This window comes from Rhamphochromis longiceps, linkage group LG13 (assembly GCF_057381845.1).
Source record: "Rhamphochromis longiceps isolate RC_006_pf linkage group LG13, R_longiceps_female_GT1.1, whole genome shotgun sequence".
Classification (NCBI taxonomy): Eukaryota; Metazoa; Chordata; class Actinopteri; order Cichliformes; family Cichlidae; genus Rhamphochromis; species Rhamphochromis longiceps.
Window position 1 is genome coordinate 38,220,371 of NC_140569.1, and position 19,342 is coordinate 38,239,712.

Consider the following 19,342-nt stretch of genomic DNA (forward strand, 5'->3'; position numbering starts at 1 on the left):
GAGTGAGCCTCCCAGGTAAGGGGGCGGAGTAAAGACTCCGCTTCCTCCAACAGCAGCGATGATGATCTCCAGCATTCATCTCGGAGATGTCGCGGGTCAGAACCACGTGACTGACTCACATCCTGTTTATGTGAAACACATTAAAGAAATCAGCTGTGATCAGGTGGCTGCAGAGGCTCCGTGTTCATGCAGAGGAGCGCGTGTCAGCGCTGACCGTGACGTTTATCTTTAAAACATATTTCAAGTTGTTCAATTCCAATGAACAGCTTGAAATGGTAAAATGCTGAGTGGTGAACTGACAGAGGTTAAAAAAGGTAAGGTTATCCAAAACTGGAAAATAATGTACTTTTCTGGATTACTTCCCCCTCTGTCTGCATTAAAGCAGTGTTGGAACACCATACCATACCCTTGTGAGCATCAGCTGGACGGTATTGTAGTGCAGAAAGTAGTGTGTTGCTACAGAAATAACGAGAAAAAGGTGATTAACGATGGAAGACAACAGACCATCATAAAAATGTAGGTCTGTCCGACAGAGAAATTGCAAAGAAAGTCAAGGTGTCAGTGAGCACGGTTTCCTTCGCACTCAGAAACAAACTGACAGGAAGAGGTCTATGGGCTCAAAATGTGGTCATAAATATTTTGTACTTGTAAAAAAGATTTGTGTGGACTTAGCCAAAAAAAAAAAGTACGAATTTTGACCCTATTTTTCTTCCTTTCATCTGATTGGTCAATGTCATGTCAATCACAAATGTAACAATCCAATCAGAGAACAGCTGGGTTTGGCTGCCGGAGGGGCGCTTTTTTTGAACTGCAGGTCCTTGAAGGGTGATACAGTTTGGAGGATCGCTATATAAATATCCGATAGCAGCTAGGTCCCCTAACTTTCAGCAGCTGTTGAAAGGAAAAAGTTGTGCTATATCAGTGGTTAGAAATACCATTAATACTTTAGGATTAGTTTAACACAAAGTCAGGGCTGACCCAGGACCATTGCTGTGAGTCACAGTGCGCAGCATAAAGGTCCTTTCACATCGGACGCAGGATGTGCTGCTAATGCTAACTGCTAACTAAAAGCAAAGGATCCAGAATTTGTTGCGCTGGCTGCTGGGCTCTGTGGGTTTTTGCAGCAGCTCTACCTGTACTAGATGCACCTGCTCCTTGTCTTTTCTATCTCTGACTTTATGTCCTCTACAAGAGTTTGGTTTTTTTTTGCTGGTTCTTCAAATGTTCAATAAAAACATGTATGCTAATTCATAACGAAGAAAGCTTTGTAATGAAGACTGTCATTTCCAAAACACTGCCCGCCCCCACCCCGCGGTCCGCAGCGCTGTTGAAAAGGCTGTGGAAGTCCCTGTATTAAAAACGTAGACCTGTGACACAAAAATCACCACACTCGGACGACCACAGACTGTTTTCCTTAGTGGTGATGAAGGAAAACGCTGGGTTGGCATGTAAAAGGGCATTTATTCCCTTCAAAGACCTGCAGTTCAAAAAAAGCGCCCCTCGACAGCCAAACCCATCTGTTCTCTGATTGGATTATTACATTTGTGATTGACATGACATTGACCAATCAGATGAAAGGAAGAAAAATAGGGTCAAAATTCATATTTTTTTTTTTGGCTAAGTCCACACAAATCTTTTTTACGCACACACAAATTCTTTTTACACATACAAATCTTTTTTACAAGTACAAAATATTTATGACCACATTTTGAGCCCATAGAGTTCTAGCAGACCCAGAGACACAACTGAAACACAGGCCAAGTTTCGGAGCGTTAACAGCTTGATAGGCGGCTCACAGGACAACATGAAGAAGTTATTATGGAGGAATCAACATTTGAACTCTTTGGTTCTTCACACAGGATCTTTGTACGCCGTGGAGAAGATGAAAAGACGGTTCCACAGTGTGTGGCATCGACTGTCAAACATGGAGGAGGAAGTGTGATGGTCTCGGGCTGTTTGCTGATCCAGGGTCAGTGACTACCACGGCATTCTGCAGTGCCATGCAGTACCCTCTGGTATGCACCTAGTTGGTCAGGGGTTCATCCTACAGCAACATAATGACCTAAAACACAAGACCAGGCTGTGCCAAAACTACCTCAGGAAAAAAGAACAAGATGGTGAGCTTGTAAACATGGAGTGTCCAGCACAGTCTCCAGACTTAAACCCCATCAAGCTGGTTTGGGATGAACTGGTCATCCCAAACTGCTGTCATGATTTCCCCAGCTTAAAAACAGAATAGAATACAACAGGCCTTTGTCATCGTTCACGTACAATGCAATCCTAATTTTACATGTGAAATCTAAGCCTAACCCTTATGTTTGAGACAAAACGTACGGAAACACAAACTAAAGATCTAAACACACTCAGCCTGCTGATGGGCCTGATATTAGTTACCTATAGCATTACCATTACTGGATAAAAATGATTAAACACAGATTATAATAAGAGATGATTGATCAGTGTGTAAGATGCAGTGACGTCATCACTGTACACAGAGTGAAGATGGAGGCTACAGATTTGATCCTGATCTGTGACATCATCACTGCCTCCATCCTGATATATTGACGACTGAATGACTGTAAACAAAGCAGCAAACTAACATCAGCCTGGGATTTAGCTTTTCTACAAACATGAACACCTGCAGATTACTTCTCTCCTCTGAGCTTTGACAGATTTTACTTTATGAGTCAGAGTATCAGTCACTTGGTTCAGGTGCAGCAGGAGGGGAGGGTCAGAGAATCTGTTACCATGGCAACTGACTCAGTTGGCTTTAATGGTCTTTCTGGAACAGAAAACTAGTTTTCCTCATCTCGGGGTTAACAAACTCAGATTTTATTGGTTTTACTTTAAGGAACCAGTCAGTCACAGATATGTTGTAAATTCCTGTCTTACAGATTCATCCAATTTGTGACCTTTTACTCAATTAGCCGGTTTTTTTTTTTTTTATCAAATCAATCAGTTTTGTCTTGTGGAAACTTGGCAATCAATAACTGATCAGGACAAAATAAACATAAAACAAATTTTTATTCTGGCAAATACAAAAAGGTAAAAATTCACTTTATTAGACACTACTTCAGAATAAATGCCTTTAAACAGGAAACAAAAGTAGGAAGTTTCAACAATAAAAGTCCTGAAATCTTTATTTCAACAAAACTTTATCTATTCAAAGCTTGTTAACAGCAGTCCAGTGTTACTAACGGCTGACTTAATCACACGATCACCTTTACAGGAACAGTTTGAATTTAAGGCTTCTTCTTTTGTGGTACTACCCAGGTTTGTCTTCAGCCTTCTGTGATGACATCACATTTGATGTCACAGACCGGAAGTTGTTTATTCAGAAAATTATCAGCCGATTGATGGAGGTTAAGTACTGGTGATCCTCGGACCGCCCGCAGAGAACCTGAACTCTGTTCTAGGAAGCACTAAGCGGTAAAGTCGGTAGGTCAAAGGTCACATTGGTTTCTAAACATTCATCGAAGCAGCCTAGGGTGGAACTTCGTCACATGACCCCGAACAAGCAAAAAAACAAAACAAAATACACAAACAGAAAGTGGCTTCCGTGCTGTTGTACGTTCCCAGTTTACAACAGAATGCCTTGTTTCAGTTACGATGGCAATGACATCAGAGGAGGAAGAGGAAGAAGAAGGCACATCTGAAGAAAGTTGGTCCTGTAACACCTGGTGTAAGCTCCCCGCCCTCCCCTTGCAGGCTTCAGTAGCTGAATTTAACCTTCTCGATGTCGGCGATCAGATTCCTGGCCAGGTAGATCCCCACCATCTGCTCAGAGACACATCAGCCAGTAAGTACTCAGGCAGACAGGTACACAGATAGCACTACTTCAAAGTACCACCAGAGTTCAGATGAGCTGATGAAAGCACAAGTTGTGCAGGTGAGTTTATAACAGATTATAAACACAGGTGTTGTAAAGAAATACACCTGATGAGGAGTGAATCTAACAGAGTGAGCAGGTGAGAGCAGAGACGGCTGAGTGGACTCTGTGGGATCGTTTAGCTGTGACAGCAGAGGTGGGCTCAGGTCATTACAAGCACCTAACACACACACCTGACAGCTGGAACCACTGGAGAAGCCACATTTCCACCTGTTCTTCTTCTTCTTTATCTAAATCCCTGCAGGTAGAATCGCACTCACCTGACCACGACTTTCTAAAGTCCAAAAGTCCTGAGTTAACTGAGAGAACAATTTCAGCTTTTAGACCAACACGAGCTTGTTCTGAATTTGATGGAAGCCACACATCTTTAAAAAGTTCTAAAGAGAAACAGCTGGAGGAACATTTAACAGATAATCATGATAATTTTCAGCAGGTGGGTCACATGATCGGGTATATCAATCAATCAAAATTTATTTATATAGCACATTTTTAAAGACCGAAGTACACCAAAGTGCTTTCCAGTAAAATCATGATTAGGGATGGGTATTGATAAGATTTTAACGATTCCGATTCCATTTTCGATTCTGTTTAACGATTCGATTCTTTATCGATTCTCTTATCGATTCTTTTTTTTTTTTTAAAAAAGGAGAACACTAAGGTCGATTAGCTCAGAGCTTTGTTTTATATCTTCTCTTTGAACAAGATAGAAATTTAGGAGTAACATGGCCTTACAAACCCAACAGTGAGATCTTGAGAGATCCAGCCTACGGCTCTTCAATGGGGTGTCACAGGGTCCCCAGGAAAAAAAATTGTAAATGTAAAATAATAAAATAAATATTCTTGTGAGACATATCACATATTGACGGGGTCGGGTTATGTTAAAAAGTATAAATTGTTATACTTTGTTCATTGGTTCAAAGGTACCCCACACTTCTTTTTTTGTTTGCTTGTTTGTTCTGGTGTATTTTTCATTTGAACTGTTACTCTGCCAGAGTACTCATATTTACAAGATGGCATTGAACGCCCCATTGGTGTATCAGGAAAACTATTTTGTACGTATGTTCCTTGAAGGGGATTGAAGTCGGTCTTTTTTCCACCGCAGCGAAGGGCTAGGAGTAGGAGAGGAGCTGCTGTATGTTTTTGTTATCGAATCGATCTGATTGTGAAATAAAGCATATGCAGTGAGAAAGCAACTCCAGGAGTCATCCCTGCCTTAAAGCTGCAACATTCTTCTGTAGCAATAACAAAGTATAACATAAATTGTTCTGTGGCAATTACACAAGAATATCCAGTAATGTCCCTGCCCACAATTAAACACATTCACTTACCAAAAATCGGGGGCATCTGCTGTGGCAAATGGGTGCAAGCCTTTGACCACAAACTTAGACACTGCTCGGTGACATTAGTCTATCCTGGCCTGAAAGGAGACGCTACCGGTAGACTGCAGCGAGAACTGCCAGCATCTGAGCCAGACTCTGTCTGTCTCTCTCATCATGGTCACCTACATGTACAGTAATGGCAGGTCTTGTAATAAGGCAGATTGCGCTAACATAATATGCACTGTTAGTTGATTATTTACCTGCCGCATTAACGGGAGAGGACGTGCAAACGTTAGCGCTGCTGCTGGGTTGAGAGTCACGAGTCCGGAGCGGAATTAAAAACGCGACATTCATTTAAGGTCATCGCGTGTTTTGTGAGCAAATGCTTTTGCATATTCGTAGTGTTTCCTCCCTTAAATGAAATATCTACTTTGCAAGTTGCCCTGTTGTCATCGGTTCTCATAAAGTATAATCAAACTTTTGAGCGTTTGAGCCGCTTAGGCGCCGTGTTTCCTGCCAGGTAAATGACGCTCCGCAACGCGGTGACGTCATTCGGGGCGACTGGAATCGATAAGGGAATCGTTTGCAAAAATGGCAAACGATTCCAAGGAATTGAAACAGTGGGAACCGGTTCTCAACAAGAACCGGTTTTCGATACCCATCCCTAATCATGATACAGATAAAAAAAAAAAAAATCACAATATAAAATATAAATTACAGATATAAATAAAATATAAAATAATTACATAATCTAAATGCAAAGCCAGATGTAAATTACCCTAATTCGCCTTGAATGCCAGGTTAAACAAATACGTTTTTAAACGTGATTTAAAAGACTGAATGGAATCTGATGCGCGAATATGAAGAGGAAGAGTATTCCATAACCTGGGTGCAGCAACGGCAAAGGCACGGTCTCCTCTGGTCTTCAGCCGAGACCTAGGTTGCACTAAGAGCAGTTGGCCCGATGATCTTAGTGCTCTCTGAGGGCTATACAGACAGAGGAGATCAGCTAGGTAGTCAGGTGCCATATTGTTTAGAATTTTATAAGTAAACAATAAAATTTTAAAATCAATTTGGTATTTAATAGGAAGCCAGTGTAAATTTGCCAGAACAGGGGTGATAGAATCGTACTTTCTAGTGCCAGTCAAGAGACGTGCTGCGGCATTTTGGACCAGCTGCAAACGCTGAAGAAGAGAAGATTGTAGGCCCAAGTAGAGAGAATTACAATAATCCAGTCTTGAAGTGATGAAAGCATGAATGAGTTTCTCCAGATCTTTGTGAGGTATGTAAGGTTTAGCCTTAGAAATTAGGCGTAGTTGGTGAAAGCTGGTTTTTACCACAGTAAGCGATCGTGGCTCAAGAGTTGGGAGTTCGCCTTGTAATCGGAAGGTTGCCGGTTCGAGCCCCGGCTTGGACAGTCTCGGTCGTCGTGTCCTTGGGCAAGACACTTCACCCACTGCCTACTGGTGGTGGTCAGAGGGCCCGGTGGCGCCAGTGTCCGGCAGCCTCACCTCTGTCAGTGCGCCCCAGGGTGGCTGTGGCTACAATGTAGCTGCCATCACCAGTGTGTGAATGTGTGTGTGAATGGGTGGATGACTGGATATGTAAAGCGCTTTGGGGTCCTTAGGGACTAGTAAAGCGCTATATAAATACAGGCCATTTACCATTTACAGTAGAGACCTGTTTATCTAGTTTGAAGGAGCTATCCATGAAAACTCCAAGATTCCTAGCAGCATCAGTGAGGTGGTTAGCAACAGGCCCGAATGTGCCAGTCAGTTGTCCCAGAGGCATATTTCTATCAAAAACAATAATTTCTGTCTTCTTTTCATTTAAAGTAAGAAAGTTACGTAAAGAGCATATTAGAGAGGCAGAGCTTGCCCACTGTGAAAACTACACATCACTGTGAACATCTAATCATCTACAGAACATGACTTCATCAAAATACCCTGGAGGCCTCCCTGGAGGGATGAGGCTGATGACTGATCCTCAGGCAGCACTGCGTTAAAAACCGACATAATTCTGAGATGGAAACCAGTCACCCTGCACATCTGGAAAGGCTCCATCAGTGCAGAAAAGTACAAACCGGTTCTAGAGCCACATCTGCTCTGTCCAGATGTGTTCTTCAGGAAGGCCTTCATGTCCGATCAGGACCATGCTAAACTGCATCTATTCAAGCAGCACGGCTCTGCAGAAGAAGAGTCCGGCTGCTGAACCTGCCCGACTGCAGTCCAGAGCTTTTATACCAACAACAGGACGAAGCAGAGCGAGAGAGACTGCTCAGCTCACAGACCAGATATTGTCGAAACGGTGAAATGATTTTCTCAGTTTGATGGTTTTCTGTTCTTTTGTGAATAAAATAGGAGTTTATGAGGGTTGGGTTGCTCTGTCAGACACCTGAACCACACATATGTGGATATTCGCACAAACAGCAATTTGTGTTTTGGGGCCCTTTGGATCTCGCCAATCTACCTGAAAGCCATCTGTGACACTTCAGAACGTCGAGAAAAACAGCCAGGTGAATGAATCGCCTGCTGCAAACCTCCAAAGGATGTGAAAGTTGTTCAGGAAGCCTCCAGCAGTGGGAACTTATCAGGTCAAAGTTCTGACGCTGATAAAACCCTGAGCCTTCTCACAGAGTAAAAGATGTTTGCTTACCTGCAGCAGGGAGATGACTACGAAGACGATGGCCACCGTGTACAGATTTCTCGGCAACCAGTCCTCCAACGCCGCAATGCAGCCTTTGGTGTAGATATGCTTACTCCACTCTGACTGCACAGGAACCCGAGAACATCAGAGAACGTTAGGCTGTGAGGTTCTCAATGGAACATGCAACTTATTTATACAAGTCTATTCCTCTGTCAGCAGCTGGGATGCCACATCGGCCTCATGTTATATCTGCTCACCTGTCCAGCAGGTGTTAAATGACACCACAGGAAGTGACCTCACCTGGTTGCGCCTCACGTCATAGCCACACTGAGTGTTCATCACCAAGTCCTGAAACAGATGGCAGGTTAACGGTTTGATTGCCTGCACCGATCAGAACTGATTATTGATCAACTCACAGCAGGATCTTGGATGCAGCAGGAGAACGGAACGCCGCACTTCTCTCTGCTACGGTTATTCTCGTCGCAGCTGAAGTACACGTTCTGGTTCCAGTCCTGCGGGGTCTGAGCGCCACAGCAGGCGTTCTGCGTGAGAATAGTTCCAAAGGTAAGACCCCAAAGAACTAAAAGCTGAAAGTTCCTCTATAAAGAAATAGTTCTCAAGGTTTTTTCCCCGGTACTAAAGGGAACAGATGTTTTACCATCCTCTGCACAGAGTCGATGAGGTTCTGCAGGTCGATGTCGTCTCTGTACCCCTTGATGTTTTCCAGGAAGAACTCGTTGATCCATGCTCTGACCTGACTTTGGAAAACCACCACCAGCACTGCCGCCGTCAGCTCCAGGAAGAAGATCAAGCCAATCACACCTGAGAACTGATCACAAGAACCACACAGAACATTTCAACATTGAAAATCTGATGCACAGCAGGAAGTTTCCAGCTTAAAATGTGTTCACGTACAAACTTCAGCAGACAGATGTTTTCCCTCAGCGCTCCCACGCAGCCAGCAAACCCCAGGACGAAGGTGATGCCACCAACTGCCAGAACCAACCAAACTGGGTCGAACCCGTGCACCCGGGTTACCTGGGTTAGGTCCATCAGCACTCCCTGTGAACCAGCAGAGAAAGCCTCATGTAGTCTGCAGCAACCATCACAGCAAAGTGGTTTCAGCTGACCGTGGTGAAATCGTTTTTTGTTTTTCCCCAAACTATGAATCAAATTTGGTGCTCCGGCCGAGTTTTGGTCACAGCAGGAAAATGTTTGTGAAGATGGCTGTAAATCAGGGCCTCGAGGGCCGGTGTCCTGCAGGTTTTAGACATCACCTTCAGTCAACGCACCTGAATCAAATGACGAATTCATTACCAGGGTTCTGGAGAATTTCAAGACATGTTGAGGAGGTCATTTAACCATTTGAATCAGCAGACACGTCTAAACCTGCAGGACACTGAGCCTTGAGGCCTGGAGTTCCCCACCCCTGATCTAGATGGAGTCACCTGTTATTACAGGATTGGTCGGCGTGGAAACAGGCAAAACCAACCCCCGACACCTAAAAGTCAAAGCCGTTGATCAGCTGTTCTTCGCATTGTCATCTAAAAGCTTGCAGTTTGAGAAAACAAACTGTGGTCTAAGTCATTTCAGTAGAAACAGCCTAGACTTAAAGTTTTCATGTGTTGATGACCAGTGTTGGTCAAGTTACTTGAAAAAAGTAATCAGTAACTAATTACTGATTACTCCCCCAAAAAAGTAATCCCGTTACTTTACTGATTACTTATTTTCAAAAGTAATTAATTACTTAGTTACTTAGTTACTTTTTAAAAACACGATTTACAACCTGAACAGGTGATAAAGCGATAGATCTTTCAGCCCAATTCTACTTTTTCTGCATAATCCATCATACAAAATGTAATCAAATGGAAAAGTCTCTTTTTTTAACTTGTTTTATCAGTTTTAATCTTTTAACTTTATGCATCAAGCAAACATTAAATTATCTGCAACATTCTCTGACTTGAATAAATTAGTTTAACATTTAAACCTATTTTCTGCACATTCCAGCACATAAAATAAAATATTTTTGTGTTTACACTCAGTCTTTGAAATAGATGCAAGTAAAACACAACAGACAATAAATAAAGTCAAAGACTCAGCGGTCCTGTTGCTCTATTTTCACCTGTAAAGCAGGAGTGGGGTAGGCGGAGGTTTACCCTGGTGCAGGTGTGCCGCGGTCAGTGGAAGAATCCGCGAGTTTCCCATTACCTCGTTGCGCACTCGGTGCTTGCTTGGAAGTTTAGGGGTTTTTTTCGCTGTAAAAAGTTTTCTTCCCACGCACAACGGATGCTAATGGTTTTGTCACTTTTTATGGGATCAAACTCAAAGTAAGGTCAGTACTTCCACGCTTTAAACGCTGCACGCTCATACTCTCTCCGCACTCGATATATGATCCATTGTTGATCTGCACACAGCTGTTGTCACCAACGTCGCACTTGCTTACGTCACTGTCATGAGACATTCTCGCAAAAAAATCACGGTTTTAGTAACGCAGTAACGCAGCGTTCCTACGGGAAAGTAACGGTAATCTAATTACCGATTTTGCAATAGTAATCCCTTACTTTACTCGTTACTTGAAAAAAGTAATCAGATTACAGTAACGCGTTACTTGTAACTTGTAACGTTACTTGTAACGCGTTACTGCCCATCTCTGTTGATGACTCATCGCGAGACTTACACTTGCTCTCAGCAAGACAAAGACTGAGACCACACCCCTCAGCGTCACTCACCTTCTCACTCCATGCCCAGAAACCTGCTGCAATGAAGGCAATGCCAGCCAGCTGCAACACAGACACACCAGCAATTAAACAGAGCCACGGAAACAAGACTCAACTGACCAACGTTTAGACCGATCCCACCCTGCTGAATTAATTCCAGATGTTTTACATGTGACCACACAGTGTCTGATTGGTTGGTCTGCTGCAGTCAGCCAAACTCATATAAACATGTCACAGACAAGAAGTGTTGGACAGACTGAACCTCACACAATCTCATCTGTTAACCCCACACTTCCTCTAAACAGGAAGCGAGTGACCTCACTTCCTGTCACCCATGGGCAGACAGGAAACAGAGTGTCTAGTTTAGCTCAGTGAAAGTCTGTACAGGAAACAGCACAGACACAGGAAATCTCTTTAGCTCTGTTCTCTTGTTATTGTTCTGTTCTGGTGTGTGCAGAACCTCTGCTGTATCTGCATGCTGCCAGCAGGGGGCAATGGTCTCCCATACTCATGTACCTTCTACTACTTCATTTTTTTTTTTTTTATCTTTTTGTCATGGAAAACAAACGGCATCATGCCATTGAGGTCAGACAAGAGGAACAGGTGATAGATGTGTGAAACTCACCCAGAAGATAATATTGTAGCTGAACATCAGGTATTTGTAGCAGCAGTTGATCTCAGCATTCTCATAGCGATAGTAATACATCTGAGAAAGAATCCACACACTATAACCAAACAGGAAGTGATGCGTTGAAGTTCTGAGAAAACAGGAAACAGAGTCTGTCATAGTTTACTCAAACAGAAAATAGTTTCATGTAAGGAGCTCACTGCAGATGCGACATGTGACTGTCAGGTTACATCAAAGAATTTAACATCATCAGTCAGAGCGCCACACTGACCCACGCACAGATGTGCCATCACTGCTATTCACCTGGGGTCCGTTCTTCGTACCTCGCTTACTACATCCAAGATCAAATCATCGCGCTAACTTTGAGCTCGCTATTCCGGTTCTCCGAACACACCTGTTGTTGACGATTAGTATAGCTGGATGAAGTAATGTGAGATCACTGGGTGGCTTAACAGGGGCTACGCATCGATAGTAGAAACATTGATCGGCAACCCTTTGATTGGTCGGCGAAAATGTCGAAGGAGCGCGCTCAGTATTTTTCGGCAGCAGAGCAAGAACTCTTGATTGAGGGATTTCAGGAGTTTCAGAGTTTAATTAAAACGCAAGGGAACACTGCAAAGGCTGCAAAAGCAAGGAGAGAGGGCTGGCAGAAAGTTGCTGACAAATTAAACTCGTAAGTAATTTAATAATAACAATAATAATGGAGTGGATTTATATACCGCTTTTCAAGGCACCCAAAGCGATTTACAATGCCACTATCCAGTCACTCTCACATTCACACACTGGTGGAGGCAGCTACAGTTGTAGCCACAGCTGCCCTGGGGCAGACTGACAGAAGCCAGGCTGCCATATCGCGCCATCGGCCCCTCTGGCCAACACCAGTAGGCGGTAGGGTAGATTAGATTATATTATATTACATTATATCCTCTTTCACATTAGAGCCACAACAGGACCCACTAGAACATGGGAACAAGTAAAAGTGAAATATAAGAATATTCTACAGAATGGTAATATTTATCACTTATATTGCTTTTAGTCTCTTGCAAAGAGACCCTGAAATAATCTGTTTGTTTATAACAGCAACCAAGGGCAGAGCAAAAAAAGACAGGTGGTGGTCCTGCACTCCTTCGTCAACAAGTTGGTTAAGTGAATAATACCCTCAAGGGAAAATCGATATCTCTCTATGAGCACACTGTCGCGCTGAGCTAAAGGAGCTTGTCTATCCCGCAATATACGCTGAATTCTGAAAACTCTCCTTATCAATCTTGCACCTTCCGCAATGGGTGGCTCGCGTATACGGACAGGACATGGCTGCGACAGGCTTCCCAAATCCACCTTCGCTTTTATAGCCGTGGTCTCTCATCTTGATTACATGAAGTAATTTACTATTACTACTCTAAAATATGAATTACATCTGAAATAATCAAATACATGACATAGAATGATTAATAGTATGTATCTGTATGAAATCAATAAAAGGATCAAGTACTGCATTATCTTTAGTTACATTGATAATATGTATAAATGAAGCGGACATACCTGAGTGGGCGCGATCTAATCCTGTTTACATAAAGTAAGCCTGCTCCCAAGCAGGTTTACGCTTACGGATCTGTTGCTATGACAGCAAGTCCCGGATGAGCTTCGGAGAACCGAACGATCCAAGATCACGCGAAATCGTCAACAATCAAATCCAGCTAACTTACTTAGCGAGGTACGAAGAACGGACCCCTGGTCCAGGCTGTGTGGACAGCTGACAGTCAGGTGACGAGTTTTCAGACGTAAGTGGTTAAGGTCAGGGGTCAGAGATATTTTGGCTTAACGGGAAGTTAGATGCTTTCAGAATAAAGGTTTACAACAGTATCAAGATTCTTTATTTGTCACATGCATAGTTATACGAGCACAACACGCAGTGAAATCAATACCAGTGTCACACACAGCTCCCACCCACTAACAGCTGAAGTCGACACAGTTCGTCACACTGAACAACACTTTAAGAGGAAGTTCAGATGTCAGTAAAGCTCCCGTTTCAACAACACTGAAGTATTAAACAGTCACACAAACGTTAACTTGGTCGGCGTACATGTTAGCATTAGCTGTTTAACTGTTAGCAGTGACCCCATAATCACATTGGCCATCTGTTACCATTAACGTACAGTTAGCAGACTTATCGCAGCTGAACGGGTCGTGGATGCAATGAGGGCAGAGCAGCCAATCAGACGCTTTCAGGCCTGACGAGCAGCGCCAAGAGAACCGAGCGAGGCTGCAGGCGGACGTGGACTTTTCTATTTTAACATCGTTTATTAAAATGTTTTTGTAGCAGCTGTAAGGTCAGTTTTAAAATGCTCGCAGTCATCAGTTCAATCGTTCACAGTGAGCGCTCTGTTATACATCTTCTTTATTTCAGCATAAATAACGCCGCTCTCCATCCATACTTAGCCCTTGCCCATAATGCTCTTCTTCTACAATAAATAAATGATTCGGATGTGTTACTTCTTGTGTTTAATCTAACGAATAAATTGGAGCTTTTTTGAGAAACGACGTCTTCGTCGTTACTTGTTTCACAGGGCGGGCTGAAGACAGCAGATGTGACCCTCCAATCGGTCTGATTGGATTCGGGTTAAAGTTTATTGATCAGGTCTTTTCACACTGCACTGATAGGGGTTTTATTGATCACAGTCCAATCACACTGAAGTTTAATAAACTGGCAAACTATTCCCTGTCTGGTCTTATTGATCAGTGATGAGTTCCGGTGATGAGTAATTGATCAGTTACTGAGTTCAGCTCAGGCTGACCTGTAATTCCTAATTAATCGATTATCAACCCACGTCAATCCGCAGAGCATCGATTATTGCCCACCATTCGTCAGTTTGCCATCATATTATTGACTGGTCTATTACTCAGTTTTGGTATCGACAAACAGGAAGTTCCTGATGCTAAATGTTAGCACGGAAAAGCTAAGGAAGAGACACAACGTATAAAAGCAGAAGCGAGCTCCTCCCGAAACTCACCTCCGATCACTGACCAATAGATCCTTCTCCCGCTCCGATCTCTAATCGATAATGTTTTAACTTTGAGTTGAGAGCCGAACTTCCTTTTCTTCCGCTGTTAACGCACTTCCTCTTCTTCTGTGGTGCAACAGGGGACAGAGTGAATCAGTGACACCTGCTAGAGGAGAAGAGAACTGCAACAACAAACGCCTGAAATCTGCGTTAACGCACCAACTGTTAATTTATACTGAGCACTGAAAAGGTTTTACACAACCGCGCAGAGAGCGAGAGAATAGAATAGAAGCGAATATTCCACTAAGGAACTAGAAGTTAATTTGGAGAACCAGCTTCAACAAAACAACGTTGGTGAAGTCTGGAGAGGCCTCAGAACCATCTCGGGCCACAAACAGCAGAACTCTCTGCCTGGGAGGGATGTGAGGTGGGCAAATGAACTGAATCATTTCTTCAACAGATTTGATTCAGCCATGAGGCAGTCTGCAACATCGGCTGCAGACTCACCCACCCCCACTGCTGCTGTTCCACCTCAGACACTTCACACCTCCTCTATTCACCCTGCTCACTCCCCCACACCCCCAACTGCAGCATCCAATACACACTCAACACAAGGCTCCAGCCTGTCTCTCTCAACCACCCAGGTTAGGAGGGAACTGAGGAGGATTAATGGCAAGAAGGCAGCGGGTCCAGATGGCATCAGCTCGAGGGTCGTCAGGTCCTGCGCGGACCAACTGTGTGGGGTGATGGAGCACCTCTTCAACCTGAGCCTGAGGTTGGGAAGAGTCCCACAGCTCTGGAAAACCTCCTGTGTTGTACCAGTGCCAAAGACTTCACGCCCCAAGGACCTCAACCAGGGGCGGAGCGTGGGGGTGGCTTACGGGGCTTAAGCCCGGGTTGTTTTGTCAGAAGCCCGGGGTATTTTGGAGTGTAATTTTTTCATAGTTAGATGCCTGGCTGACAACTGTATAAAACAAAAAGTACACACAATATTCGAAGCACATAGTGCACACTGTGGGAATTTACGACTGTGCGTGAATCCCCCCCTGATATTGGTATGATCCAAGCTCAGGCACTAAGCGACTGAGCGAGGGGGCGGGGGGAGCTGCTGCCCGTGAGTGCGCTGTTGGAGAGACGGAGCCAGCCATACTAAGGAGAGCTTAAGTTTGAGCAGGTACCAAAGCAAATCATTCGTACCGTACAAATAATGTAAATATGACGGTGCATCACGAAAGATTGATATGAAACTGATCACTTGACCAATATTATTTTACTTGCTCTTCAAGTGAATCAACAAATGGCGAAATGAAAAGCCGAACAAATGCTATTTTTTAGAGTCTTAGCTTACGTGTGTTTATTTCATATTTTCAGTTCTTACCCTCCCCGACTAATTCGGTTTCAGTTATGTACTGAAATATAAGAATGGACATTAGAGGGTTCTTTCAAAGAAAAAACTCAGGTAAATGTTATTTTATATATTATGCTTTGTATGTTGTTCAGTATATTTCTATGCAAAACAAGAGGGATTTCAGTACACAGCAGGATATTCACATTTGTAACCAGATATTTACATACACTTTAGGGAGAAAACATAAAACATTTTTACTGTACAACATCAATTTAGAGTAAACTTTTGTTTTAGATAAATATTGAAATATATTTTGAATTAGTTAAATGTCAGAATAAAGAGAGACAGAGCTGTCTATTTTTTATCACTTTCATTAAATTTAGGAGTACATATACACTAAGTTTATTGTTAATTAATAAGAAAACTCCAGACGATTCCATTCTGAGCTGAAGAAGCTTCTGATAGGTTAGTAGAGTCCATGTGAGTAAATTGGTGGCACAGCTGTGGATGCATATAAGGCAAAACACAGAGCCTGTTTCTGTGACATGGGAAAATCAAGAGATGTCAACCAAAACACCAGGAAAAGAATCGTGGAGCTCCATAAGTGTGGCTCAGTTTGAATACAATTTGGTGCCATTTGCAATTAAAAAACACAGACAGTTTCTCTCTTTACTCTTAAAGTTAACAAATATGTTTTTATATTTATCAATCTAAAAAAATAAACATTTAGTCTGATTTGATGTTACAATTAAAAAAGTGTTTGTGTTTTGATCTGAAGAGTTTGTAAATATCTGGTTTCAACTGTATATTTGATGATTGTCAGCACAAAGAGGGAGAGAGAGGAGCAGAGATTGAGATGGAGAATGAGGACAGAACAGAGATGAACAAGAGCAGGTGAGACACACATGTTAGTCAAATGGTTGCTTACTAAAAGTATCACTGTATCATAGGTACTCATGTATCTCGTACCTAGTGTTTCTTTTTAGGTTTGCTATTTTTCAAATTCTATATTTATTAAGTTCTGCAGGCTTGTTTGCACAACAAGGCTAAATAATTATATAAACTTTTCTCAATCTAAATATTGTACTTTGGTAGAATTAAATAAATAAGTGTAGTGCAGGTCTATGATGATTTTTAGTGCTACTATCATCTAGTTCTGATTGTGGTTATGTCTTGGTTAAGTCCTCAGTAATCCTGCTTTTGAACTGTTGTAGTCCTGTTTTAATTCTGGATCAGTTCTGGGTCTGGTTGAATTGGGGTTTAGTCCCTGTGTCTTGATACAGCCCCGACTTCGTTCTGTCTTGCTGCTCAATTAAAAAACTAGTTTAAGGTGTCCTGCATGTGTGATATATATATTTCCCTATATGAAGTCATTCTTTTTTGAACAAAACTCAAAACAGAGCCTATTAATCTTTCAGTCATTTCTACACCCCCCCCCCCCCCCTCAAAAAAAAAAAAAAAAAAAATCCCACATGCATACTACCCTTTAGGGCTAAGCCCCGGGTGTTTCAAATGTCTGGCTCCTCCTCTGACCTCAACAGCTACAGGCCGGTGGCTCTGACATCCCACCTGATGAAGACCCTGGAGCGGTTGGTCCTGGCTCAGCTTCGGCGCCTAACAAGCTCATCACTGGACCCACTTCAGTTTGCCTACCAGCCTGGCATTGGAGCGGATGATGCCGTCATTCACCTCCTACATCGTTCCCTCGCTCACCTGGAGACCGCTGGAAGCACTGTGAGAATCATGTTCTTTGATTTCTCCAGTGCCTTCAACACCATTCTTCCCTCGGTTCTAAAGGACAAGCTGGTGAACTCTGGAGTGGCCCATCACCTCACTACCTGGATCCTGGACTACCTCACCGACCGACCACAGTATGTGAGGACTCAGGGCTGTGTGTCGGACAGGGTCGTCTGCAGTACGGGGGCCCCACAGGGAACGGTTCTGGCTCCGTTCCTCTTCACCATCTACACTGCAGACTTCTCCCACAATTCCACCCAGTGCTTCCTGCAGAAGTTCTCTGATGACTCTGCAATAGTCAGCCTCATCACTGATGGGGACGACAAGGAGTACAGAGGTCTGACCCGAGACTTTGTGGACTGGTGCCAGCTGAACTACCTCCAGATCAACGCCAGTAAAACCAAGGAGCTGGTGGTAGACTTCCGCAGGCACAAGCATTCTCCACTGCAACCACTGAACATCCAGGGTATGGACATTGAGGCTGTGGACAGCTACAGGTACCTTGGTGTTCATCTGAACAATAGACTGGACTGGACTCATAACTCAGACGCCCTCTACAGGAAAGGGCAGAGCAGGTTGTACCTGCTGCGGAGACTCAGGTCGTTTGGAGTGGAGGGCCCACTCCTGAAGACCTTCTATGACTCTGTTGTGGCTTCTGCTATCTTTTATGGCGTGGTCTGCTGGGGCGGCAGCATCTCTGCTGGGGACAGGAAGAGACTGAACAGGCTGATCCGAAGGGCCAGCTCTGTTCTAGGATGCCCTCTGGACCCAGTGGAGGTGGTGAGTGACAGGAGAACGGCGGCTAAGCTGTCATCCCTGATGGACAACATCTCCCACCCCATGCAGCAGACTGTGACAGCACTGAGCAGCTCCTTCAGTGGGAGACTGCGGCACCCACGGTGTGGGACGGAGAGATTTCGCAGGTCTTTCCTCCCCACTGCTGTCAGACTCCATAATAAAGACTTTAACTGATCAAGCACACACATCCATACATATGCAATAATCCTTTCTGTCATCGTTGTATTTTTACTCAGTTGTATATAGTATTTGTATTTGTATTCTATTTTTATCTTATTGTATATTTATTTTATTTTATTCTATTCTGTACAGCTGTGTACTGTATTTATTCTTATTGTATTCTAATTTTTGCCTCATAACTTTTGCACTGTCCACTCCTGCTGTGACAAAACAAATTTCCCACGTGTGGGACTAATAAAGCTTATCTTATCTTATCTTATCTTATCTTATCTTATCTTATCTTATCTTATTTAGAAAAGCGACAAAATATTTCAAAATATATACTAGAGATGGCACGATACTACTTTTTTATGTCCGATACCGATATCATAAATTTGGATATCTGCCGATACAGATATGAATCCGATATAGTGTTTTTTAATCAACAAAACTGTTTTTTAAATATCTTGCTGCATTTTGTGTAAGTTCATACTCAAGTTTAAAACAACAACTACACTAAAGCTATTCTGTTATACCTGTATGCAAAAAAAAAAAATTTCATAGTTCAGCAATACTGATCAATCTAATAAACTTAAACCTACACCATCCTCCCTATTCTGGTATTTTAAAGAGTACTTAGCATAAATATTAAGCAACCTAACTAATAGGGTTCCAACTCCCAGCAACAACAAAAATAAATAAATAAAAAATGGGGAACCACCCCTCACGCTCCACCTCATGATGCTTAATCAACGTAATCAACCTTAATGTGATGCAGTGCACAGAAAATGCACAGAAATCAATTATTTTTCAAGAAATATTAAATAGATTCAACATCTTTCTTCAACAAAATTGCAGACTGCACAGATGGTACCTTCCCAAAGGAAAAAGTACTATAGCTTACTAGGGTATATATATATATATATTAGACTTAATAGTTACTATATACAGTAATGGACTTCTATTCATTTTGCATCAAATTAAAACTTTGGGTGTCAGATAATTATTTATTAAAAGCTAGACATTTTAAATGAGAATAAGAAAGAAAAGTATGTCTTTGTGCCCCCTTTTCCCTGTTAATGCCCTATCGGCCCCCCTGGCT

General features: G+C 42.8%; 1 protein-coding gene across 4 annotated transcripts; it reads right to left on the reverse strand.

Moving 5' to 3' along the window:
• Nucleotides 1-3,005: 3,005 nt before the first annotated feature.
• On the reverse strand, nt 3,006-14,327 carry tspan14 (tetraspanin 14). 4 transcript variants are annotated; one of them, XM_085427148.1, is made up of 9 exons: nt 14,222-14,327; nt 11,197-11,329; nt 10,584-10,634; nt 8,770-8,916; nt 8,513-8,683; nt 8,271-8,396; nt 8,155-8,202; nt 7,864-7,977; nt 3,006-3,777 (listed from the first exon to the last, which is right to left on the reverse strand). In XM_085427148.1, the coding sequence occupies exons 2-9, from the start codon at nt 11,275-11,277 to the stop codon at nt 3,712-3,714; spliced, it is 804 nt and encodes a 267-aa protein (XP_085283274.1). In that variant the 5' UTR covers nt 11,278-11,329; nt 14,222-14,327; the 3' UTR covers nt 3,006-3,711. The 4 variants fall into 4 exon arrangements, with proteins under 4 accessions (XP_085283274.1, XP_085283275.1, XP_085283272.1 ...); XM_085427149.1 differs by having other exon boundaries at nt 11,197-11,277; nt 14,208-14,324; XM_085427146.1 differs by having other exon boundaries at nt 14,208-14,324.
• Between the last annotated feature and the right edge of the window lie 5,015 nt (nt 14,328-19,342).